Below are 21,803 nucleotides of genomic sequence, written 5' to 3' on the forward strand. Positions count from 1 at the left end.
GGGGGTGGGGGGGTGGGGTGGGGGTATAGTGTGAGGGTGTGGTGGTCATTTGTGAGATGATCTTATAAAAAAAAAAAAAAAAAAAAAAAAATTAGGGGGGGGGGAGGGGGGGAGGGGGGGGAGGGCACGGGGGATGGTTTTGGGTGAAGTCTATTGTGGTATGTCAGGTAAGAGTAGTTTCATCAAAGTATCAATCAAATCTAATCATAAATAAAGAAGTTATGGCAATTTTAGCAAAATTTAATAATTTGACCTTGAGAGTCAAGGTCATTCAAAGGTCAAAGTAAAATTCAAGTTGCCAGGTACAGTAACCTCATGATAGCATGTAAGTATTTGAAGTTTGAAAGCAATAGCCTTGATACTTCGAGTGGATCGAAACACAAAATTTAACCATATATTAAAAGTTACTAAGTCAAAAAAGGGCCATAATTCCGTAACAATGACAACCAGAGTTATGCAACTTGTCCTTTTACTGTACCCTTATGATAGTTTGTGAGTGTTCCAAGTATGAAAGCAATATCTATGATACTTTAGGGGTAAAGTGACCAAAACATAAATCTTAACCAAATTTTCAATTTTCTAAGTATAAAGGGCCCATAATTCCGTCCAAATGCCAGTCAGAGTTACATAACTTTGCCTGCACCGTCCCCTTATGATAGTTCATAAATCTTGCAAGTATGAAAGCAATAGCTTTGATACTGTAGGAATAAAGTGGACCTAAACACAAAACTTAATCAAATTTTCAATTTTCTAAGTATAAAAAGGGCACATAATTCTGTCAAAATGCCAGTCAGAGTTACATTACTTTGCCTGCACAGTCCCCTTATGATAGTTAGTAAGTGTTGCAAGTATGAAAGCAATAGCTTTGATGCTTAAGGAATAAAATGGACCTAAACACAAAACTTAACCAAAATTGTCAATTTTCTAAGTATAAAAAGGGCACATAATTCTGTCAAAATGCATGCCAGAGTTATCTAACTTTGCCTGCCCAGTCCCCTCATGATAGTAAGTAAGTGTACCAAGTTTGAATGCAATAGCATTGATACTTACTGAGAAAAGTGGAACTAAACGCAAAACTTAACCAAAATTTGCAATTTTTTAAGTACAAAAAGGGCACATAATTCTGTCAAAATGCACGCCAGAGTTATCTAACTTTGCCTGCCTAGTCCCCTCATGATAGTAAGTAAGTGTACCAAGTTTGAATGCAATAGCATTGATACTTTCTGAGAAAAGTGGACCTAAACGCAAAACTTAACCGGACGCCGACGCCAACGCCAACGCCAACGCCAACGCCAACGCCAACGCCGACGCCAAGGTGATGACAATAGCTCATAATTTTTTTTCAAAAAATAGATGAGCTAAAAATGGGCAAACTTTAACAGGCAATTTTGTTTGCCCCAAATAAAATACAAATGCCTATCTTAAACACATTCCCAGCAGCCCTATGTGGTTAAAGGCAAACAAATAATTACCAGTAATTATAATTATTTAAGCTTGGCCTAATGTTCCAGTTACCAATCAGTACAATTTTACATCTTTACATGCATACACATGCAACATATATTATTTTTTAGTAAGAACAAATTTTGCTATTTATATAACTGAAACTTTAAGCTTCCATCATAGAAATTAATTTAAGTTAATACATGCAAGACAGGTTAAGGATTGTAGTAGATAGACCCTATACCTTTGCATGCTGGGAAATTTGTCGTCTGCTAAAATATTGTCTGCTGAATGTCTAAAATTAGCATCTTCTTCAAGACTTGCAAGGTAAACTGGGTGATTTTTTACTTTAACCCTTTGCATGCTGGGCAATTTGTCATCTGCTAAAATGTTGTCTGCTAAATTTCTTAAATTAGCATTTTCTTCTATTTTTTTTCAAAGAATACTATCAGAATAGCAAACAGTTTGGATCCTGATGAGACGCCACGTTCTGTGGCGTCTCATCTGGATCCAAACTGTTTGCAAAGGCCTTCAAAATTCGGTTCCAGCACTGAAAGAGTTAAACTAGGGAGGAAAATAAAAAGGCCATGCTTAAAAATTGTGAGAGTAAACTAAGACATTCTCGGCTTAAGCAATTCAATTTGAAAATCACACCAGCCTTGTCCAGATTTGCATCTTGAATTTCTTTAAGCAGCTCTCTTTATTTTTGTGATTCCAGATCTTTATATATTAATAATTTTAATGTATATATGAAATATTCAAATAAATAATGTTTATTTGTACCAGTTGAAAATATTAAACATAATAAGCACAAATTTGACCTTAGTTTTAGATATACTGGGGAACATTTCAAGGATATAATTTAACCATATTCTAGCCTGATACGTTCTGAAGCCTGTCTTTAATAAACATAACATTTTCTAAACCAGTTCATGCTAATTCATTGGCAACTGATACATTCATGCTATAACTAAACTAGAGCTTGGCCACAAATCTATTATGGTGTTAATAGAGGAAATTTTAAAGCCATTTTGCTTTTTCCTTCATATGTAAACGATGTGGTAGAAAGGGTTTGGCAACTTAAAGGCGTAGTTCCAAAGTCTTTGCAATAGATGACGCATTAGGTTACAAACAAAATATCCAACCTCGAAGCCTTTCAATAATCACAATGAGTAAAACTTTGCACTTACTCCTGAGTAAAGTTAATCTCTATGATGTGAGCGAGCACGGGAGCGTCAGCATAGGAGTGTTCACAGTTGAGACCCATACGTCCATCCGGCTGTACCAGCAGCGTTAACGACTTGTCAAACCAGATAGATTTCCCGTCGGCATGGAAAAGGTACTGGGCTCTTGAGGAGATGTCCTCATGGATTTCTGTTCCCAGGACAACCTGTATGAAAAAATACATCTTGGAAATAAATATTTGTAACTCGTTAAAAGAAATACTTAAGTCTTGCTTTTTTAAAGTTTTGTATACCAATGCTCTTGATTGCTTGCTTGCAAAATTGAGTTATTACAAATATAAATATCAATTGTATGAAGAATATCATTCTTTGTTAAAATCTTCACCAGTTAATTTAGATCTTTATAGTGATATTCAAATTCTATGTGTAATTATGCAATGCGATGACTACAATCGAAGGCAAATCTTAATAAAGAAAGCATTCTTACAATAAATTGCTAAGTATTTTATTGTTTGATTTTCAAATGTTAGAAGTCTTAAACAAACAAGATGAAAGTTACTACTTTAATGTTCAAAATTTCGAGTCGACAAAACATTGACCATTTTTTACCGTACCAATCATTCGATAATTTTTTACTAGACCATTTCTGTCTACCGCTCAACTGAAACGAGCTTTTTATTGGATAAAACAAACCTTTTAAACCAATCAGCTATCGTAATACGGATGTGTATAGGAAATTCATTCAAAATGTCGGTCGGAGAAGAATTTGTTCCCTTTTCTAAAAAATCTCAGACAAAATCTGAAGTTTGGAACTATGTTAGTGTCAAACTGATCGATCCTACTAAACCAGCGAAGGACGGGAACCTTGATATGAAATATGTTTTCTGTAATTACTGCTGAGAACAGCACATTTGTGTCGAGATTTATATGCTGTTGTATGTTTGTTTTGGCTCTGGAGGCCAGTTTATTGATGTTTCAAGTGTCTAAGGCAAACATTTTGGAGATTTTTTGAGTGTTTTCAGAATGCCTCAAAGACATTTATGTGTTCACTTATAGCATTGATTTATTGCGTTTATGTGATGTTATGTGAAATTCCCTTTTATTAGACATGTGGCAGGTTGTAAAAAAGTTTTATTTAAGTCACATGAAGTGCTTGCAATATATTATTAAATTCAAATGTTCAAGGTTATAATATTCGTGTTTGATAAACTGATGTCTTGAATGCCAATATAATTCTCTCGGCTAGATAATTTAAATGTGCCCAACCATAAATGGATGTAGTAATTTAACGAAACAATCTCCTGCATGACTCTTCATTAAACGTGACTTATAGTGTTACATGTTCTGGATTATATTTTGTGAAAATACACAATTAAGCAGACCAACGATTCACAACAAATCCCTATTTTGCGTGATTTCTGTTGGAAGATTGCTTTTTTCAGAATAAGGAAAACATGTATACTGTATACAAAATAGTTTATACTATGTTACTGTATTAAAAGTATATTTTAACAATTAACCTGTTGAAGTTTATAGTTAATGTACCAGTACATGTAATTACAATAGGTGAAATAGTTAATATTTATTTAATCCATTGCATTCCTAGAGTAAACAAGAGGGCCATGATGGCCCTGCATCGCTCCACTGTTTTTTCTTTGCGAAAAAAACGTGTTATGCGCATGGGTTGAAATGTACTCAAGCAAATTGTGACTTTCTCTTTCTATCCCTCGTCCCACTGGGCGCTTAAAGTTGGAAGGATGAGCATTTTTATATATGGAAAAAGTTACTACCGTGTTAACTAAACAGACAAAAAAGCCTGGGAATTGTTGCACAGGTCCTTTGCTTATAACGTAGGTACATTTATCACTCCAAAATATATTGTCGTTCTTTCTATTTCACATATTTTTAGATGCTGAAGATCAAATCTACGCATTTGATTTGAAACAGATTCACAAGACCCATAGGAATCAAAATTCCTTAACCCTTTACCAAACAACACATTTTGGACTTTCCCAATTTGAAAGAGGTTGCAGACGTCAATTGAATTAAAATGGAATATGAAGAAAATGATCAGGTAGGGTAGAAATAATTGTGAGAAAAGGAGAAATTGCTCATCAACCCACACATCCCTAAGACCAACAAGCCTGAGAATATTATGATAATCTAAAGATTATTTCTTTATATTTATAAATGTATTTAATTAAGTAATACATTTGACTTCTAAGATCAATTCATAACTAATATTAAGAAAATTATAAAATGGTCAGAAATATATATGGATTGTTGAGCAATTGACAATCATTTCAACAATTCATGATCAGTCACGATTCACAAATGGAACAATGAATCATTATTTATTAAAAAGCAGCATATACGATAGTTAAGACATTGCACTTCATTAATTTCAACACCTTCTCTTCGATACAAAGTTTGAGTTTACCGTGCAGTATCATATATTGACTTTCCTTGAAATAATTATGTTCATGGAAGCTGTGTTTTTAAAATCAATAATGTATTATTAAACTGGTTTTAACACTATAAAAAAGACATGAAATTAACATGTCATCCAAAATATTTTCATCCGGATATATGGTCACTTTCGACATATTTAAATAAAACCCGACTTTTTTCAGTTTATAAGAAAAACATTCATAACACATGTTCTTACTTCAATGCCTTTGTAAGCAGTCACCATCTGACCTAAAATGGCACTAAATGACAGGGTTTTATCTCATGTTTACAAGATGTTGATGTTGTTGTTGGTCACAGCCAAACAGCCGCAGTAATCTCCACTGGTAAACGTCATATGTTCAGTTTTGTGACCCCCGGGGCTGGGTCAAATTTGAGCCCAGCGGAATAATTTGAACAAATTTGGTAGAGGACTATAAGATATCACTACATACCAAATTTGGTAGCCCTAAGCTCTATAATTAAGAACAAGAAGATTTTTAAAGTTTGCACAAAAAAGGCCTTATTTTAGCATATGTTCATTTTTGTGACCCCTGGGACAAGGTCAAATTTGTTCCTAGGGGCATAATTTGAACAAACTAAGTAGAGAACTATTAGATGTCACTACCTACCGAATTTGGTAGAAATAGGCCCAATGGTTATGGACAAGAAGATTTTTATAGTTTGCACAAAATGGGCCCGATATAAGCATATGTTCAATTTTGTGACCCCTGGGGAACGGTCAAATTTGATCCCAGGGGCTTAATTTGAACAAACTTGGTAGAGGACTATAAGATGTCAGTACAAACCAAATTTGGTAGCCCTATGCCATATGGTTATGGACAAGAAGATTTTTTTTTCAAGTTTGCACAAAATAGGCCTTATATAAGCAAATTTTTGATTTTTTGACCCCCCAGGGCAGGGTCAAATTTGACCCCAGGGGCATAATTTGAACAAACTTGGTAGAGGACTATTAGATGCCACTACATACCGAATTTGGTAGCCCTAGGCCCAATGGTAATGGACGAAAAGATTTTTAAAGTTTTCACAAAATAGGCCTTATATAAGCAAATTTTCAATTTTTTGACCCCCTGGGGCAGGGTCAAATTTGACCCCAGGGGCATAATTTGAACAAACTTGGTAGAGGACTATAAGATGTCACTACATACCAAATTTGGTAGCCCTTGGCCCAATGGTTATGGACAAGAAGATTTTTAAAGTTTTCACAAAATAGGCCTTATATAAGCAAATGTTCAATTTTTTGACCCCCCGGGGCAGGGTCAAATTTGACCCCAGGGGCATAATTTGAACAAACTTGATATAGGACTATAAGATGTCACTACATACAAAATTTGGTAGCCCTCGGCCCAATGGTTTATAATGGACAAGAAGACTTTTAAAGTTTGCACAAAATAGGCCTTACATAAGCAAATTTTCAATTTTTTAAACCCCCGGGGCAGGGTCAAATTTGACCCCAGGGGCATAATTTGAACAAACTTGGTAGAGGACTATAAGATGTCACTATATAGCAAATTTGGTAGCCCTAGGCCAATTGGTTATTGACAAGAAGATTTTTAAAGTTTGCACAAAATAGGCCTTATATAAGCAAATTTTCAATTTTTTAACCCCCCGGGGCAGGGTCAAATTTAACCCCAGGGGCATAATTTGAACAAACTTGGTAGAGGACTATAAGATGTCACTACATGGCAAATTTGGTAGCCCTAGACCCAATGGTAATGGACAAGAAGATTTTTAAAGTTTGCAGAAAATAGGCCTTACATAAGCAAATTTTCAATTTTTTAACCCCCCGGGGCAGGTTCAAATTTGACCCCAGGGGCATAATTTGAACAAACATGGTAGAGGACAATAAGATGTCACTACATACCGAATTTGGTAGCCCTATGCCATACGGTTATGGACAAGATGATTTTTAAAGTTTGCACAAAATAGGCCTTATATAAGCAAATTTTCAATGTTTTGACCCCCGGGGCAGGGTCAAATTTAACCCCAGGGGCATAATTTGAACAAACTTGGTAGAGGACTATAAGATGTCACTACATAGCAAATTTGGTAGCCCTAGGCCCAATGGTTACGGACAAGAAGATTTTTAAAGTTTGCACAAAATAGGCCTTATATAAGCAAATTTTCAATTTTTTGACCCCCCGGGGCAGGGTCAAATTTGACCCTAGGGGCATAATTTGAACAAACTTGGTAGAGGACTATAAGATGTCACTACATACCAAATTTGGTAGCCCTTGGCCCAATGGTTATGGACAAGAAGATTTTTAAAGTTTGCACAAAATTGGCCTTATATAAGCAAATTTTCAATTTTTTGACCCCCCCGGGGCAGGGTCAAATTTGACCCCAGGGGCATAATTTGAACAAACTTGGTAGAGGACTATAAGATGTCAATACATACCAAATTTGGTAGCCCTAGGCCTAATGGTTATGGACAAGAAGATTTATAAAGTTTGCACAAAATAGGCCTTATATAAGCAAATTTTCAATTTTTTGATTCCCCGGGGCAGGGTCAAATTTGACCCCAGGGGCATATTTTGAACAAATTTGAAAGAGGTTCACCACAGGAACATTCCTGAGAAATTTCATCAGATTTGGACCAGTAATTTAGGAGAAGAAGATGTTTAAAGAAAAAGTTAACGCACGCACGCACGGACGCACGCACAGACGCACACACAACGGACACAGGACCATGACATAAGCCCCGCTGGCCTTTGGCCAGTGGAGCTAAAAACTAAGGGGTTGAATTTTTGAAGTACATAGTACAAAACTATGGAAGGGAATATCCGCCAGTACATTCATGTTGCCAAATGACAATTACATATTGCTAATTGACAATTGCACACTGCTAAAGGACAATTGCATACTGCTAAATTACAATTGTATTTTGCTTTATGTTATTTGTTACAAAATAATTGCCGTCTTTAGGCTTGTTTCTTTCAGTTAGTGAAATATTGATTGCATACTTCTTTTTAATGTTTACTCGATGTATGTTAATCATATATTCTCTCGAGTAAATGACAAATGAATTATTTCTGTTAAATTGTTCATGTGGCTATCTTCTTGTTGCTGAAATATTATCATTTCAATACTTACTGTAGTATTGCTAGAAGATGGCATATTTGGCAATTTCTACTAAGCGAAATGAATAAGCACAAGGCAGCAGCTCACATGAAGTAAGCCGAATGCCGAATGCATTAAGACGAATGCATTAGTAATACTGTATTCATACACGACGGAGAACCAGAGTTGTCGGTCGTTTACAGTGGTTTTCGTAAAAGGTTAATATTTAGAACGGTGTTGTATTATATATCTACCAGATGAATTACTCTACTGCGTCGTTTCGAACGTATTTTCCACTGTTTTTATTAGGGTAAAGGTTACTTGTTTAGTGTACTTGTTTATTAGGTAAATAGCATACGATTGTAATCCCCATTTCGAACGTTGAGTTGTCATTTGGTTTGTGATTAAGGTCTATTTGAAGTTAATGGACGTAATCTTGTTTTCATTTGTAAACACGTCTAACGTCCCATAGTATTGTTGTAACGAAAGTGGGTTACGATGACCAAAACGTCTAACTGTTGGCTTGTTTGAATTTAACTATTAATTTCATTATGTTTTCATCGCATATCTTCGTAACACTGTCATTTATCTAATCAAATCGGTTGATACCTAGGTTGGTAAAATTGTATCTTATTCAAATGATTCTTTTTAATTGTTTTTTACTATTTTTTCCCCAATACGGCATGGAAATTCATACAAAAAGCTAATTAAAATGGAAAGCAACGTGAGAAAATAAGTATGCACAGTTACCTCATTAACGAACAAAAATAATTATGTTTTCTGGAATTAAATGGTTTCTCTTTTTCATTTCAAATGTTTGTATTTCGGATACTGTTTTATACTTTTATCAATATATGTTGACCATCTTACACCTGTTTCTGTATTTTGGGTACGAGATGACTTTGGATAGGTACCAGTTGACCAAAAACAGTTATAAGTTGACCAAAATGGGTTTGAGTTGATGACAGTATGTGTTGAAAAGTTACCTAACAGGTGTCTTCAAACAGACACATTTAATGAAGATTTTTTTTGTATAGACTTAAATGGTAGATTGATCTTATTTTTCTTTGCATCTATAATGTGTAGCTCAGTGTCCCAGTTAATGTTTACGGTTTGTAACTCGGGGGTCCTGGGTTCGATCATCACGTGGGGTGCTGATTTTTTTCATGGGAGTTTCCTCTGGCCAGACTGCAGAGCCCTAGCCTAGTACTGGTGAAACCCAGGAAGCATAATTAAGTGAATATTTGCCTTAATGTAAGTTGAATACATGGGCAAAAACACCATACAAACAAACACATCAAGATGTTAGTACATGTAGGATAATAAGGGGGGGGGAGATTTTTCCATAAAGATGGTACTTAGATGATCAAAGCAGATAAGATCATATTTCTGTGAAAAAATTATAGAAACTTACATCAGCAAGTGTAATATCTGACTTTGTAACAGTTATTATCTCTCGAATCTATGATTATACTACATAATGGTGACTTGTTTTGATAAATAAAAAATAATGTACATGAATACATTTGCAGATATGAGCCAACAGCAAAGAGCAGCTGCTCTTTTAAGGCAGGTAGCTATTTTGTTGAATGTCAACACAAGTGACAGGAGTACACAATACCAGCACCTGCATCAGTAGCCTCTGTCAGTAGCACTAGTGCTGCAAAGGCAATTTTTGCACCCGACAGTAAAAGAAGGAGGCATGGGCATGCAAATACAGGAACTGTGGCAGTGTCAGCACTGGACTATAACACCCAGGTATAATCAGGTAGGCATCACTTAAGAGGCCTGTGCTAGATATTTCGGAACTACAGTCTATACCACACTAATTCATTTTTAATGTAAAGATTTCTATTGTTTCATAATATTCATGCATATACATCTTATTTTACTGTGCAAACTTTAAGAAGTCATTTATTATTGAATACTTCCTAATAATTGTTTTCAAGACCTTCCTGTACTTTCAATTTGTTCTTTGAACTCCCTACATAATTAATGATTAGGAAAAATGCTTTTAGCAGCTAACTCTTACAAGGTTTATGGAATGAGTTCCATAGTTAAGGATATTTAAAAAACTTTTGAATAAAAAAAAATAATTCCCAAGTATACCCGTCCTTTTTCCAATTGGGCAAAGACATCGCTGCAATACAGAAAATCAGATTCCACAACACGGCACTTATAAGTACTGTATACAAATTAACATGTGTATCAAGTTGAGTCAGGTTCAAACTGCACAGGTTATACCGGGAACTCTGGTGGTATCAGTTATAGAATTAAAATGTTTTTTTGCCCGTAAAATCCAAGGTTAATAACTATAATAAGTTATCAGTTATACAATTGCATATACTTAACGTTTCTTAATAAGGCCTAAGCTCTTGCATAAATCAAGCTAAATATTAAATGAGTTCAACCTTAACAAAGACAAATGTGTTGCATTCACTTCCCTACTGTAAATGCAGGTTCCTGGTTACAACTAATGACCACCTGTTGAAGGAGCTAGACGTTACCAGGGAGAGACACCAGCACAAAGATGAATCACATTAACTGGAGCTACAAGCAGCTTAAGAAAAACCTTCAGGGACCAGTCTAAATGTTCTGATAATGATAATAGAGTGTGTTAGGTGTTTTATTGCTAAGAATTTTGGCTACTCTGTATCCAATATCTAAAGTGGTATTTTATTAAGATTTAGAAAAAAATAAGGCCAATCTTAATAAGAACAAGGGCTGTTTGTAAAACATGCATGCCCCACATATGGGCTGTCCCTTGTAGTGGCAGCCATTGTGTGAATACGATTTTTGTCACTGTGACCTTGACCTTTGACCTAGTGACCTGAAAATCAATAGGGGTCATCTGCGAGTCACGATCAATGTACCTATGAAGTGTCATGATCCTAGGCAAAAGCGTTCTTGAGTTATCATCCGAAAATCATTTTACTATTTCGGGTCACCGTGACCTTGACCTTTGACCTTGTGACCTCAAAATCAATAGGGGTCATCTGCAAGTCATGATCAATCTACCTATGAAGTTTCATGATCCTAGGCGTAAGCGTTCTTGAGTTATCATCCGGAAACCATTTTACTATTTCGGGTCACCGTGACCTTGACCTTTGACCTTGTGACCTCAAAATCAATAGGGGTCATCTGCGAGTCATGATCAATCTACCCACGAAGTTTCACAATCCTAGGGGTATGCGTTCTTGAGTTATCATCCGGAAACCATTTTACTATTTCGGGTCACCGTGACCTTGACCTTTGAACTAGTGACCTAAAAATCAATAGGGGTCATCTGCAAGTCATGATCAATCTACCCATGAAGTTTCATGATCCTAGGCGTATGCATTCTTGAGTTATCATTCAAAAACCATTTTCTGGTCACCGTGACCTTGACCTTTGACCTAGTGACCTCAAAGTCAATAGGGGTCATCTGCGAGTCATGATCAATGTACCTATGAAGTTTCATGATCCTAGGCCCAAGCGTTCTTGAGTTATCGTCTGACAACCACCTGGTGGACGGACCGACAGACCGACCGACATGAGCAAAGCAATATACCCCCTCTTCTTTGAAGGGGGGCATAAATATTCTGCTGGAACATATTAAACTGTTAATTTAATCATGCAGCAATTTGTTGTTTGCCATTTGATCATTTGGCATGCTTTGCAGTGAACAGCCTAGGTTAAGTAGACCTGGTACATGTATTCAATCAAATTGAACCGCGTTCTGGGTAAATTGCCTTTATGCATGTGTGTGAAATGTCGTCCAAGATTAGCTTATGTGGTCCACACATGCTTATCTGGGACAACACTTTCGGCCTAGACTGGATTTTCTTTTTCAAAATACTTTCTTTGAACGAAAAATCTCATAAAACCAGAAAGTGTCTTCCCTGATTAGCCTGTGCGAACTGTACAAGTTAATCTGCGACAACACTCTAGGAACATGCATTAAACCCCATTTTCCCAAAGCAAGGGTCAATTGTATTTATTTCCTTTCAGTATTTACATGCCCTTTATTTTAGGATCATACAAATTCTAAATGCCTATTTATTGTAGGCTGAATATCAGGTATAACCAAAAAGTGTCATAAGATCTTTGTTAAGACAGGGCTCTGAATTCTAGCATTTAATGAGGTTATGTGCTTTTCCACACTTATTCTATGTCTTTTATAAGTAAAAGGTGAACACTAGCAACAATATAATTTGCTACCAAAAATGTTTTCCATATATATTACTTCTTTTACATGAAAGAAGTTAACATGTGTAAAAAAAGTTTGGCAAACAAAATGATGGGTATTAATTTCTTTGTGATTCTATGCATTTATTTTACATAAATTATAAAACCTTGATGAAGTATATGTAATTAACAAATATAAATCAGTTTATTTAATGTTCATCCAGGCGTATACATATAACCAGACAGTAGTGCAATCTCACATGTATATGTAGGTTTTTAACTTATATTGCACCAGTGTATAGATTGTTTTGAAAACAATTGTATGATCATGGTAAAGTTACATATGTCTAGTCATAAGCAGTATGTGTGGGATACACTAGCAACAGGACCAGAGTGATCATTTTGTTTTCAGATGATGTTTATTTAATGTGTGTTTCATCCTAATATTTATTGAACCAGTATGCCATGTAATACATATATTTCCTAATACATTTTTTAAAAAGGTTATTCAGTATTGAGATTATGTTGACACGCTTTTTCATCATAGATGGCTTCACCCACAGTCATTACAAGACACACAGCAACAACATAATTGAGCCAAGGTCTGGGAAAATGGGTCTTAATGCATGTGTGTCAAGTGTTAATCAGGACGACATTTTACCTAAATGGAATTGTTCGATAAAAAATGTCTCTGGCGGAAAGTGTTGTCCCTGATAAGCCTGTGCTGACGGTACAGGCTAATCTGAGACAACATTTTGAGCACATGCATTGAGTCCAATTTTCCCAGAGCCAGACTCAAATGTTAAAGCAATGCACTATTAAAAAATATATTCAATGAAGAGCAGCAATAGTGCAGGGTTCGACACTAAGGCACGTCCGACAGACATTGTCTAGTAAGATCGGTGGTCGGGCTAGTAAAACTGTGGGCTAGCTTGTCCGACTGGTCGTACATAACAAATCTATACTGATTCATATAACTATACCTAACCGAAAACCTTTTTCTCTTAATGTGTAAAATAACTCTTGTATCCATTATTTACATCAGAACAAAACTAGCGTATATAAATAAACGCGGAGAATTCACATGATTCATCGCTATTTTTAGACGCAAAGGAGAGCTTCCCGCAGAAATTGCTTGTTTCCATTGGTCAAGTTGTCATGAATATTAATGATTTTTTGAAGTGTCTTAGAACTTTACATCATGTTTTTACGACTTCTATTGACAATCGGTATCATCAATGTAAACATTTTGGCGTAGCAGACGAGAGAATGTTATTTAAAGAATGGCTTTTTTCAAGATTGGATTTTCATCCGACAAATAAGTTAATAAAGAAGAATCCGACGGTAAAACTGACACAGATTATGCTGGAAAAAGGGCCTTGGAGCTGTGGTTGCATGGAGCACAGCGGTCAAGGAGGCCAGAATTTGATGACCTTGAATAAATGTCACCTGCTGTACAGACATCATTTATTTAACTGGTGATAAACAGTGAAATTATAACAAACAATTTATGTTGTTAAATAGTTTTATTTTATTTTTTACTCTTTGCATCAAAATGACTTTCTTGTGTTCATTAATTATTTACTGATAAATAATTGATTAAACAGTTACACGACACAATTGTGTTTATTTGTTATGTCATTTATGGTCTAGTAGACATCATATTCGGGCTAGTACATTTTAAAGGAGCTGGTCCAATGGTCTGGCTGTAAAAAAAGTTAATGTCGAACCCTGTAGTGGTTTGCAATTTATTGAAAATCTCATAATTTTTCAAATAAAAAAGATTTATTCATTATTTACAACATGATGCAATCATCTTTCCAAAACAACAACATAATTGGCATTTCTTGTAAACTTAAAAAGGCTATTCAGACTATATGATAAATCAAACTGGTACTTATTATAAACAATACCATACTAAAGAAGCACATACAGTTTTCACTATTCTATTCATTGCAATTCATACTGATTTCAACAACAACTACCATAAACAACATTCCCATTTGCATCTTTTAAAAGGAACAAGTATTTTAAATGCTATTTCAAAACACAACCTATCATGGAAACAAAAATTTCGACTTTTGAAGAGGCACTGTAATCAAGATAGAAAATTACAGTACCTCTTCGACTCCTTCAAAATATATTGGTACATACAAAATAAACACAAACTCATACTGATGTAACAACCGGTGACATGCAGTCTGATTTCTGGTTATCTGCTGAAACAACCTTTATACAGCGTGAAAATTACATAAAAATATTATTTTATCTAAGACATTTATGGCTGAACAAAAGCTTTTTATAACAAACAAGAGCTGTGTTCGTGAAACACAATGCCCCCTACTGCGCCGCCTTGAAGCCATATATATGACTTTGAAGGATGACCTTGACCTTACACCACTCAAAATGTGCAGCTCCATGAAATACGCATGCATGCCACATATGGCGTTGCTATCTTCAATATTGCAAAATTTGACCTTGACCTTGAAGGATGACATTGACCTTTCACCACTCAAAATGTGCAGCTCCATGAGATACGCATGCATGCCAAATATCGAGTTGCTATCTTCAATATTGCAAATTAGACCTTTGCCATGAAGGATGACCTTGACTTTTCATCACTCAAAATGTGCAGCTCCACGAGATACACACACATGCCAAATATCAAGTTGCTATCTTCAATATTGCAAAATTTTGACCTTTGACCTTGAAGGATGACCTTGACTTTGATCTTTCACCACTCAAAATGTGCAGCTCCATGAGATACGCATGCATGCCACATATCAGCTGCTATCTTCAATATTGAAAAATTTGACCTTTGACCTTGAAGGATGACCTTGACCTTTCACCACTCAAAATGTGCAGCTCCATGAGATACACATGCATGCCAACTATCAAGTTGCTATCTTCAATATTGCAAAATTTGACCTTTGACCTTGAAGGATGACCTTGACCTACACCTTTCACCACTCAAAATGTGCAGCGCCAAATATAAAGTTGCTATCTTCAATATTGAAAAAGTTAGGGCCAATGTTAAAGTTTTCGGACTGACAGACAGACGCCATATATTTGAAATTTGACCTTGAAGGATGACCTTGACCTTCACCTTCCTTGCCACCCTACCGGGGGTATAAAAACATATTTCACCAGGTAAATATCAACAATAATGTAAGTTTTATCTTAGAAAAGGTTGTTGTTGTTTTTTTTCAAAATCATTACCTCAAGTGTACAAAATCTTGTATAATCTATAAAAAAAATCATTTTAAAATCATTTTTCAAATTTCTTGAATCATTCACAATAGTTTTCTAAGAAAAGTTCATTCATGTATTTACATGATTTTTAGTATATACATTTAGGAAATAAAAATAGTACATAATGATGTTATTTATCATGTCTTTTGCTTGTTCTAATCGAGCAATAATTTAAAAGCAGATGAGATGTCTTTTCCACCAAAACAGTGATTAGTCATGATGCGGTAAATCTGATGAGAAAGAGATCCATATGGTGTCAGTCACTTCACTGCCATCACTGCGTTTTGAGCAAGACCCAGGTCCTACAATGTTGAACATTAATGTTTATGAGCATTGTCATGCGAATGGATCTTAGAATCTAACTTCAACAGATGCGACCTGAAAAACTGCAGACCAGCCTACCTGTCTGCCATAAAGTCACGTAAGGTTTCGTGGTCTCATAAGGGGACATTATGACTCCTTATCAGAGTGTACGGATGGCAGAGGCATATCTGCAGCACCGCGCTGATATGTCCTAAGACCCATTTTTGCATGAGCTTCTGAAGTAGATTTCTCCTTTAGACATTTTTTGTGATCAAAATCTCAAAGATAACAAGCTGGTATATATTGTTTATAACTTGTTTGAAATGTGGTAGAATATACTATTAAAGGGAAAATAAACCAAAAAACTACAAGAAAATTTAAAATCAGATGCACTAACAGTAGAGAAATCGTTCGTAAAATGATTAAGGACTAGTCTATAGATGCATTTTAACATTATTGTTTTCACAAGAATAGCTGGATGCGGATGTTCTGATTATTGCAGTGGTATATTGAATGCGTACTTAGGTGATCCTCACTCAATGCCGCATTGTCATGACAAAACCTCATAAACTTAAAAAACAAACACACATACAAGATATGCACCCCCCTTGATCATAAAGGGTGTCCTGAATCCACCATTGGAGTGATTGCTGGATGGAGCCCCCTCAACGACACCAGGGCCTTTGTTTAACATTTTAGAAGATCAGAATCGCCCTAAACACATGTTTAGAACCTTGGCAAGCACCATTGGACACAGTCGGACCTGCAATAACACAGCAGACATATGGATTTTTGATGGCATTTACACTTATGCAAGAACATGACTATATACATATATAATTTACTAATCTCTTCAATGTCTTTCATTCATGTTAAAGGGACAAAGAAAAAATACTTGTGGCATAGTACCTCATTTTTATGCCCCAGGATCGAATGATCGGGGGTATATTGTTTTTGACATGTCTGTCTGTCAGGTCTGTCAATACTAAATAAACTGTACGCTGAAGTTTCTTTAGCTAGTTACAACAGAGACACGTTAAGCTTTTAAGTTTCTGTTATAGCGTAAATAAATCACAAAAAGTAGAACTTACCTGGGCATCATTTTTCTCAAAGCGTTGCATCAATTTTCTCAAAGCGTTTACAACAGCAATAAGGCGTCGATAGTGGGAATCCAAGAAAAACAATAGGCATTATGTCGATGGGCAAGTTTTTTACTCTATCACCGCTTTTTACGAAGGATTCCAGAAATAGTCGATGTATCACGGTTGATACCGGAGATTTTGATTTTGATGTTAAGAGTAATCTCCCGGCAATAGTAATTTACGCTGCAATTTGCGCTGGAATTAGGTTTTTTAATACTGGTTCCCCTTTCGGATTGTGAACTATTTATAATGGCGGTGTATGCAAAACCGAAGACTAATTCTTAATCAAAGACGCACTAGCAATCGACTTATGAAGTAATAAAGATCCACAAAGATATTAACAGCTTGTTAAATTTAGTAGCAACATAGCCAAATGGCCATAGTTAAACAAAGAACGCCGTTAGAATAAGCCTTAATACAAATTCCAAAAGTTCAACTGCAGTTGTCAATAACACACACGAAGTAAAGATATATATGAAGTAATTATAAACTTATCAACATGCGACATTAAAACGAAATGTTTGCATAGCAAATGTAACTAGGCAAAATGCAAAGACCATGTATCAGAAAGCGTATGACAGAAGATAAAATGAGAATGTCATTTAACATCATGCATGGGCTGGCGGATATTCCCTTCCATACATAACCATGTCCAAAATTGACAGGGAATATTTGTATAAAACCTCAGGGAATTTTGTGTGTCCTAAGAATAAAGGAACAATAAATGTGAAGAATATTTAAAGCTAACATTACTCATGAATGTTGACATACATGAAACAGTGCCTTTTCCAGCGTTGCCAGGGAATCTTGATTTACGCCCTCGTTGAAGTGTGTCTGTCTTACAGTGGCCCACTCCTTACGGTTGAGACCAGTCAAGGCTGGCAGGCTTCGAGCCTCCTCTGAGTAGTCACCTGGAAACAGCATAACGTGAGCCTCATTCTGGGAAAAAATGTGCTTAACCCTTTGAATGCTGGGTAATTTGTCATCTGCTAAAATGTCGTCTGCTGACTTTCTAAAATTAGCATTTTCTTCAATTTTTTTCAAAGAATACTATCAGAATAGCAAACAGTTTGGATCCAGATGAGACGCCACGTTCTGTGGTGTCTCATCTGGATCCAAACTGTTTGCAAAGGCCTTCAAAATTCGGTTCCAGAACTGTAAGGGTTAATCCATGTGCATAAAGTGATGTCCCTGATAAGCCTGTACAACACTTTCCCCCTAAACTGGATTTTTTTTTTAGAACAGACTCCTTTCAAATGAAAAATTCAATATAAGCTGAAAGCTTTGTCCCTTAAAAGCCTGTGTTGATAGCACAGGTTAATCTGAGAACGTGACTCAGAAATCCTCATTATTAAGAGAAATCTAATTTGCATCTGCAATCATAGGCTTAGGATGTAAATAAATGTTAATTATTAGTAATCTCATGCTTTTTAAGGTGTTGAAAAAATTTCGAAAAAGAATGTGTGTAAAAAATAAAAGATCAATAATGGACCTTAGTGGCTTTCTAATTATCTCCTTTGGCAGATAATTGACCTTAGTGGCTTTCTAATTATCTCCTTTGGCAGATAAAGACCAAAGTACCAAACTGTATTAAGGTCCTACAGTTAGGAATCCTCTGTTACTGTTATTCTCCATTATCTTAGTGTTACGATTTCTTCTCCATAATGATAGTGTTAGAACTTGTTTGTTATTTTCTCACATTTCTATTAACTGAAGCAGGTAGCAATAACATACAAATGTATAAACATTTTAATACCTTTGAGAAGCATGTCTCAATAAGCCATTATAATATGTTCATATGCAGCACATAAGGATCAACAATAAAACCAAGGTAAACCGACTAAAAGCACCGATCTTTTTCAAGTGAGTATTGAGGGGAGGTAACTGACTTAAGTTTCTGATTTCCACTAATTCAACTTCATGAGCTTTCCCATGCCCCAACTGTTCAAGTTTTTAAGGAATATTTCACTGAAACACCCACCAAGATGTCTCTCTGCGTCCATCATGATCCAGTGAAGCTGCTTCTGAAGATCGGCAGGTGAAACCAGCTTCCTGTCCATGTCAAACATGTCCAGCTTGTACATCACTCCCTTCCTGTTCACAATGATGTGCTAGAAGATACAGGGGAACTTAGTATCAATATATAGAAAACAAGGGCTGTTTGTAAAACATGCATGCCCCAGATATGGGCTGTCAGTTGTAGTGACAGCCATTGTGTGAATACGTTTTTTGTCACTGTGACCTTGACCTTTGACCTAGTGACCTGAAAATCAGTAGGGGTCATCTGCCAGTCATGATCAATGTACTTATGAAGTTTCATGATCCTAGGCCTAATTATTCTTGAGTTATCATCAGGAAACCATTTTACTATTTCGAGCCACTGTGACCTTGACTTTTGACCTAGTGACCTGAAAATCAATAGGGGTCATCTGCCAGTCATTTCCAATGTACCTATGAAGTTTCATGATCCTAGGCGTAAGCATTATTGAGTTATCATCCGGAAACCATTTTACTGTTTTGAGTCACTTTGACCTTCACCTTTGACCTAGTGACCAGAAAATCAATAGGGGTCATCAGCCAGTCATGATCAATGTTCCTATGAAGTTTCATGATCCTAGGCGTAAGCATTCTTGAGTTATCATCCAGACACCATTTTACTGTTTTGAGTCACTGTGACCTTGACCTTTGACCTAGTGACCTGAAAATCAATAGGGGTCATCAGCCAGTCATGATCAATGTTCCTATGAAGTTTCATGATCCTAGGCGTAAGCATTCTTGAGTTATCATCCGGACACCATTTTACTGTTTTGAGTCACTGTGACCTTGACCTTTGACCTAGTGACCTGAAAATCAATAGGAGTCATCTGCCAGTCATGATCAATGTACCTATGAAGTTTCATGATCCTAGGCCTAAGTGTTCTTGAGTGATCATCCGGAAACCATCTTGTGGACGGACCGACCGACAGACCGACATGTTCAAAACAATATACCCCCTCTTCTTCAAAGGGGGGCATAACTAGTAAAATTTCTATGGAAACCTAGTAAAAACACTATGGGACCACAGTGTCAAGATAACTTTCCTGTTGACATCATAAAGTGGACAAATCTTGTGCTAATGGAAAATCGAGGCAACCTAGTGATACAATTAATGAAAACCAATTACAATCATTTGCTGGAATATACAATAAATCCTTAATTAAAGCACTCTCAACTAGAAAAAGAGTTAATGGTGTGGAAATGGAGAAGTTTGTTCATTACAACGGAATTAAATGCTTATGCATTGTACATGCACTGCTTGTCGATGTTTAATTCTAGCACAATTAAAACAGTCAATCTTGTATTAAGAGACCACTCAAGGAAGCTACAAAAGTGGTCTCTTAATAAAATGCTCTTAAAAACAAAATTCATTTTGGAAGAATACCAACCTTCTATTTTAAATCTTTGTAGGATTGTCTCCTATTGCCACAATGATTTCAACTTTTGGAACCTTTGTAATCAAATGAATCAATATAAATAAAATGAAAAAAACAATGTTTTACCTTAAATATTTTTGGTTTTTATTATATTTTATTATTAAAATTTAGCTATTTTGGCGAATAAAATAATTGTTTGGCTATAAAAAGTGGCAACCATTATTTCCCTATTTAGTGCTGTCCTAGATAGAAAACTCTTTAAACCTTAGACTGTGCTTCAATACATCCCGTGTTATTTAACTGAAAAATTGATATGCAGTCTGCATCAACACCAGTAACAAATGGTTATCAAGACAAAGGAAAATGGCTGGTGTAAAAACAAAACAAAAGGTGTAACGGTAAATCTTATTGGCGTAGATAAGCACAGTTAACACTGATTTGTCCCTTAACGTTCACCAGATTTTCCAATTTTATCCCCAAGTGTCCCTAAATCCAAGATTTGGAAATAAAAATACACGAAAATTTGCGGTTGTGTTTGACAAAATTCACATAATACAATATCAAAAGAGAGTGAAAATGCTCATGGGAAATTCAAAGTGGTCACATAAGACAAAAGGTCGATTAATTCAAGTGGTCACATGCACAACATTGACTGCACATTCTTCTGGGAAATTATTCTAATGAAAGTATAGTTTAATGGATTTGAAATTTCACTTCCTGTTATCTCTTTTAGTTAAAGTAACATAAATACTCAAAAACTACAAATATTTCGCAAAATATTTAGTAAAATATAGTTAAACCATAAAATATCAGTGTTCCTCATAGCAATAGCCAAAATTTCAATGCTAGATGTGGTATGGTAAAATAGATTTAATGAGATACAAATACTCGTTTTGATCTTGTGTTCAAAAATATATTCTATATTAATTTCCCACCACGATATCCGTACATTTACAAGCGAAAGCGAGACTGGCTTCAGGCAGCGTCAGGAGAACGACGCTTTTATGAGACCTATGTCATTCTTCGTAAATACATCACATCTGGACATTGTAGTTTCAAAGATGTATCTTTTTGCTAGTCTTAAGTTTCAATAATATTTTTTCTGAAATTTTTAAGTTGAAAAGGGGGCATAAGTTGGGTATTTTATAACCTACAACCATAAATCAGAGCAAAATAGAATATTGCAAGTAAAAAGTGCAGGAGAAATTCTATGGACACATTTTTGTTTACGGACAGACAGAGGGATGGACTTCCAGACAAATGTTCATGGTAATTCCATTATTTCCCATCCCCAAATGAATATTGGGGGTATGATTAACTTTGGACTGGGTTGAACATAAAAAAATCCATGTTGTTCCAAGGTTCTTTTG

At 35.7% G+C, this 21,803-nt stretch overlaps 1 protein-coding gene across 1 annotated transcript in view; it reads right to left on the reverse strand.

Moving 5' to 3' along the window:
* The window catches only part of LOC127868182 (carnitine O-palmitoyltransferase 1, liver isoform-like), a 74,741-nt gene that overhangs the window by 38,000 nt on the left and 14,938 nt on the right, over positions 1-21,803 (reverse strand). The window contains exons 8-10 of the mRNA XM_052409835.1: positions 19,002-19,131; positions 17,792-17,931; positions 2,634-2,833 (exon numbers count right to left, since the gene is read on the reverse strand). Of these exons, the coding sequence (XP_052265795.1) occupies positions 2,634-2,833; positions 17,792-17,931; positions 19,002-19,131 (470 nt within the window). The remainder of the gene's footprint in view (positions 1-2,633; positions 2,834-17,791; positions 17,932-19,001; positions 19,132-21,803) is intronic.

The sequence above is a fragment of the Dreissena polymorpha genome, chromosome 2, assembly GCF_020536995.1.
Source record: "Dreissena polymorpha isolate Duluth1 chromosome 2, UMN_Dpol_1.0, whole genome shotgun sequence".
Taxonomy (NCBI): domain Eukaryota; kingdom Metazoa; phylum Mollusca; class Bivalvia; order Myida; family Dreissenidae; genus Dreissena; species Dreissena polymorpha.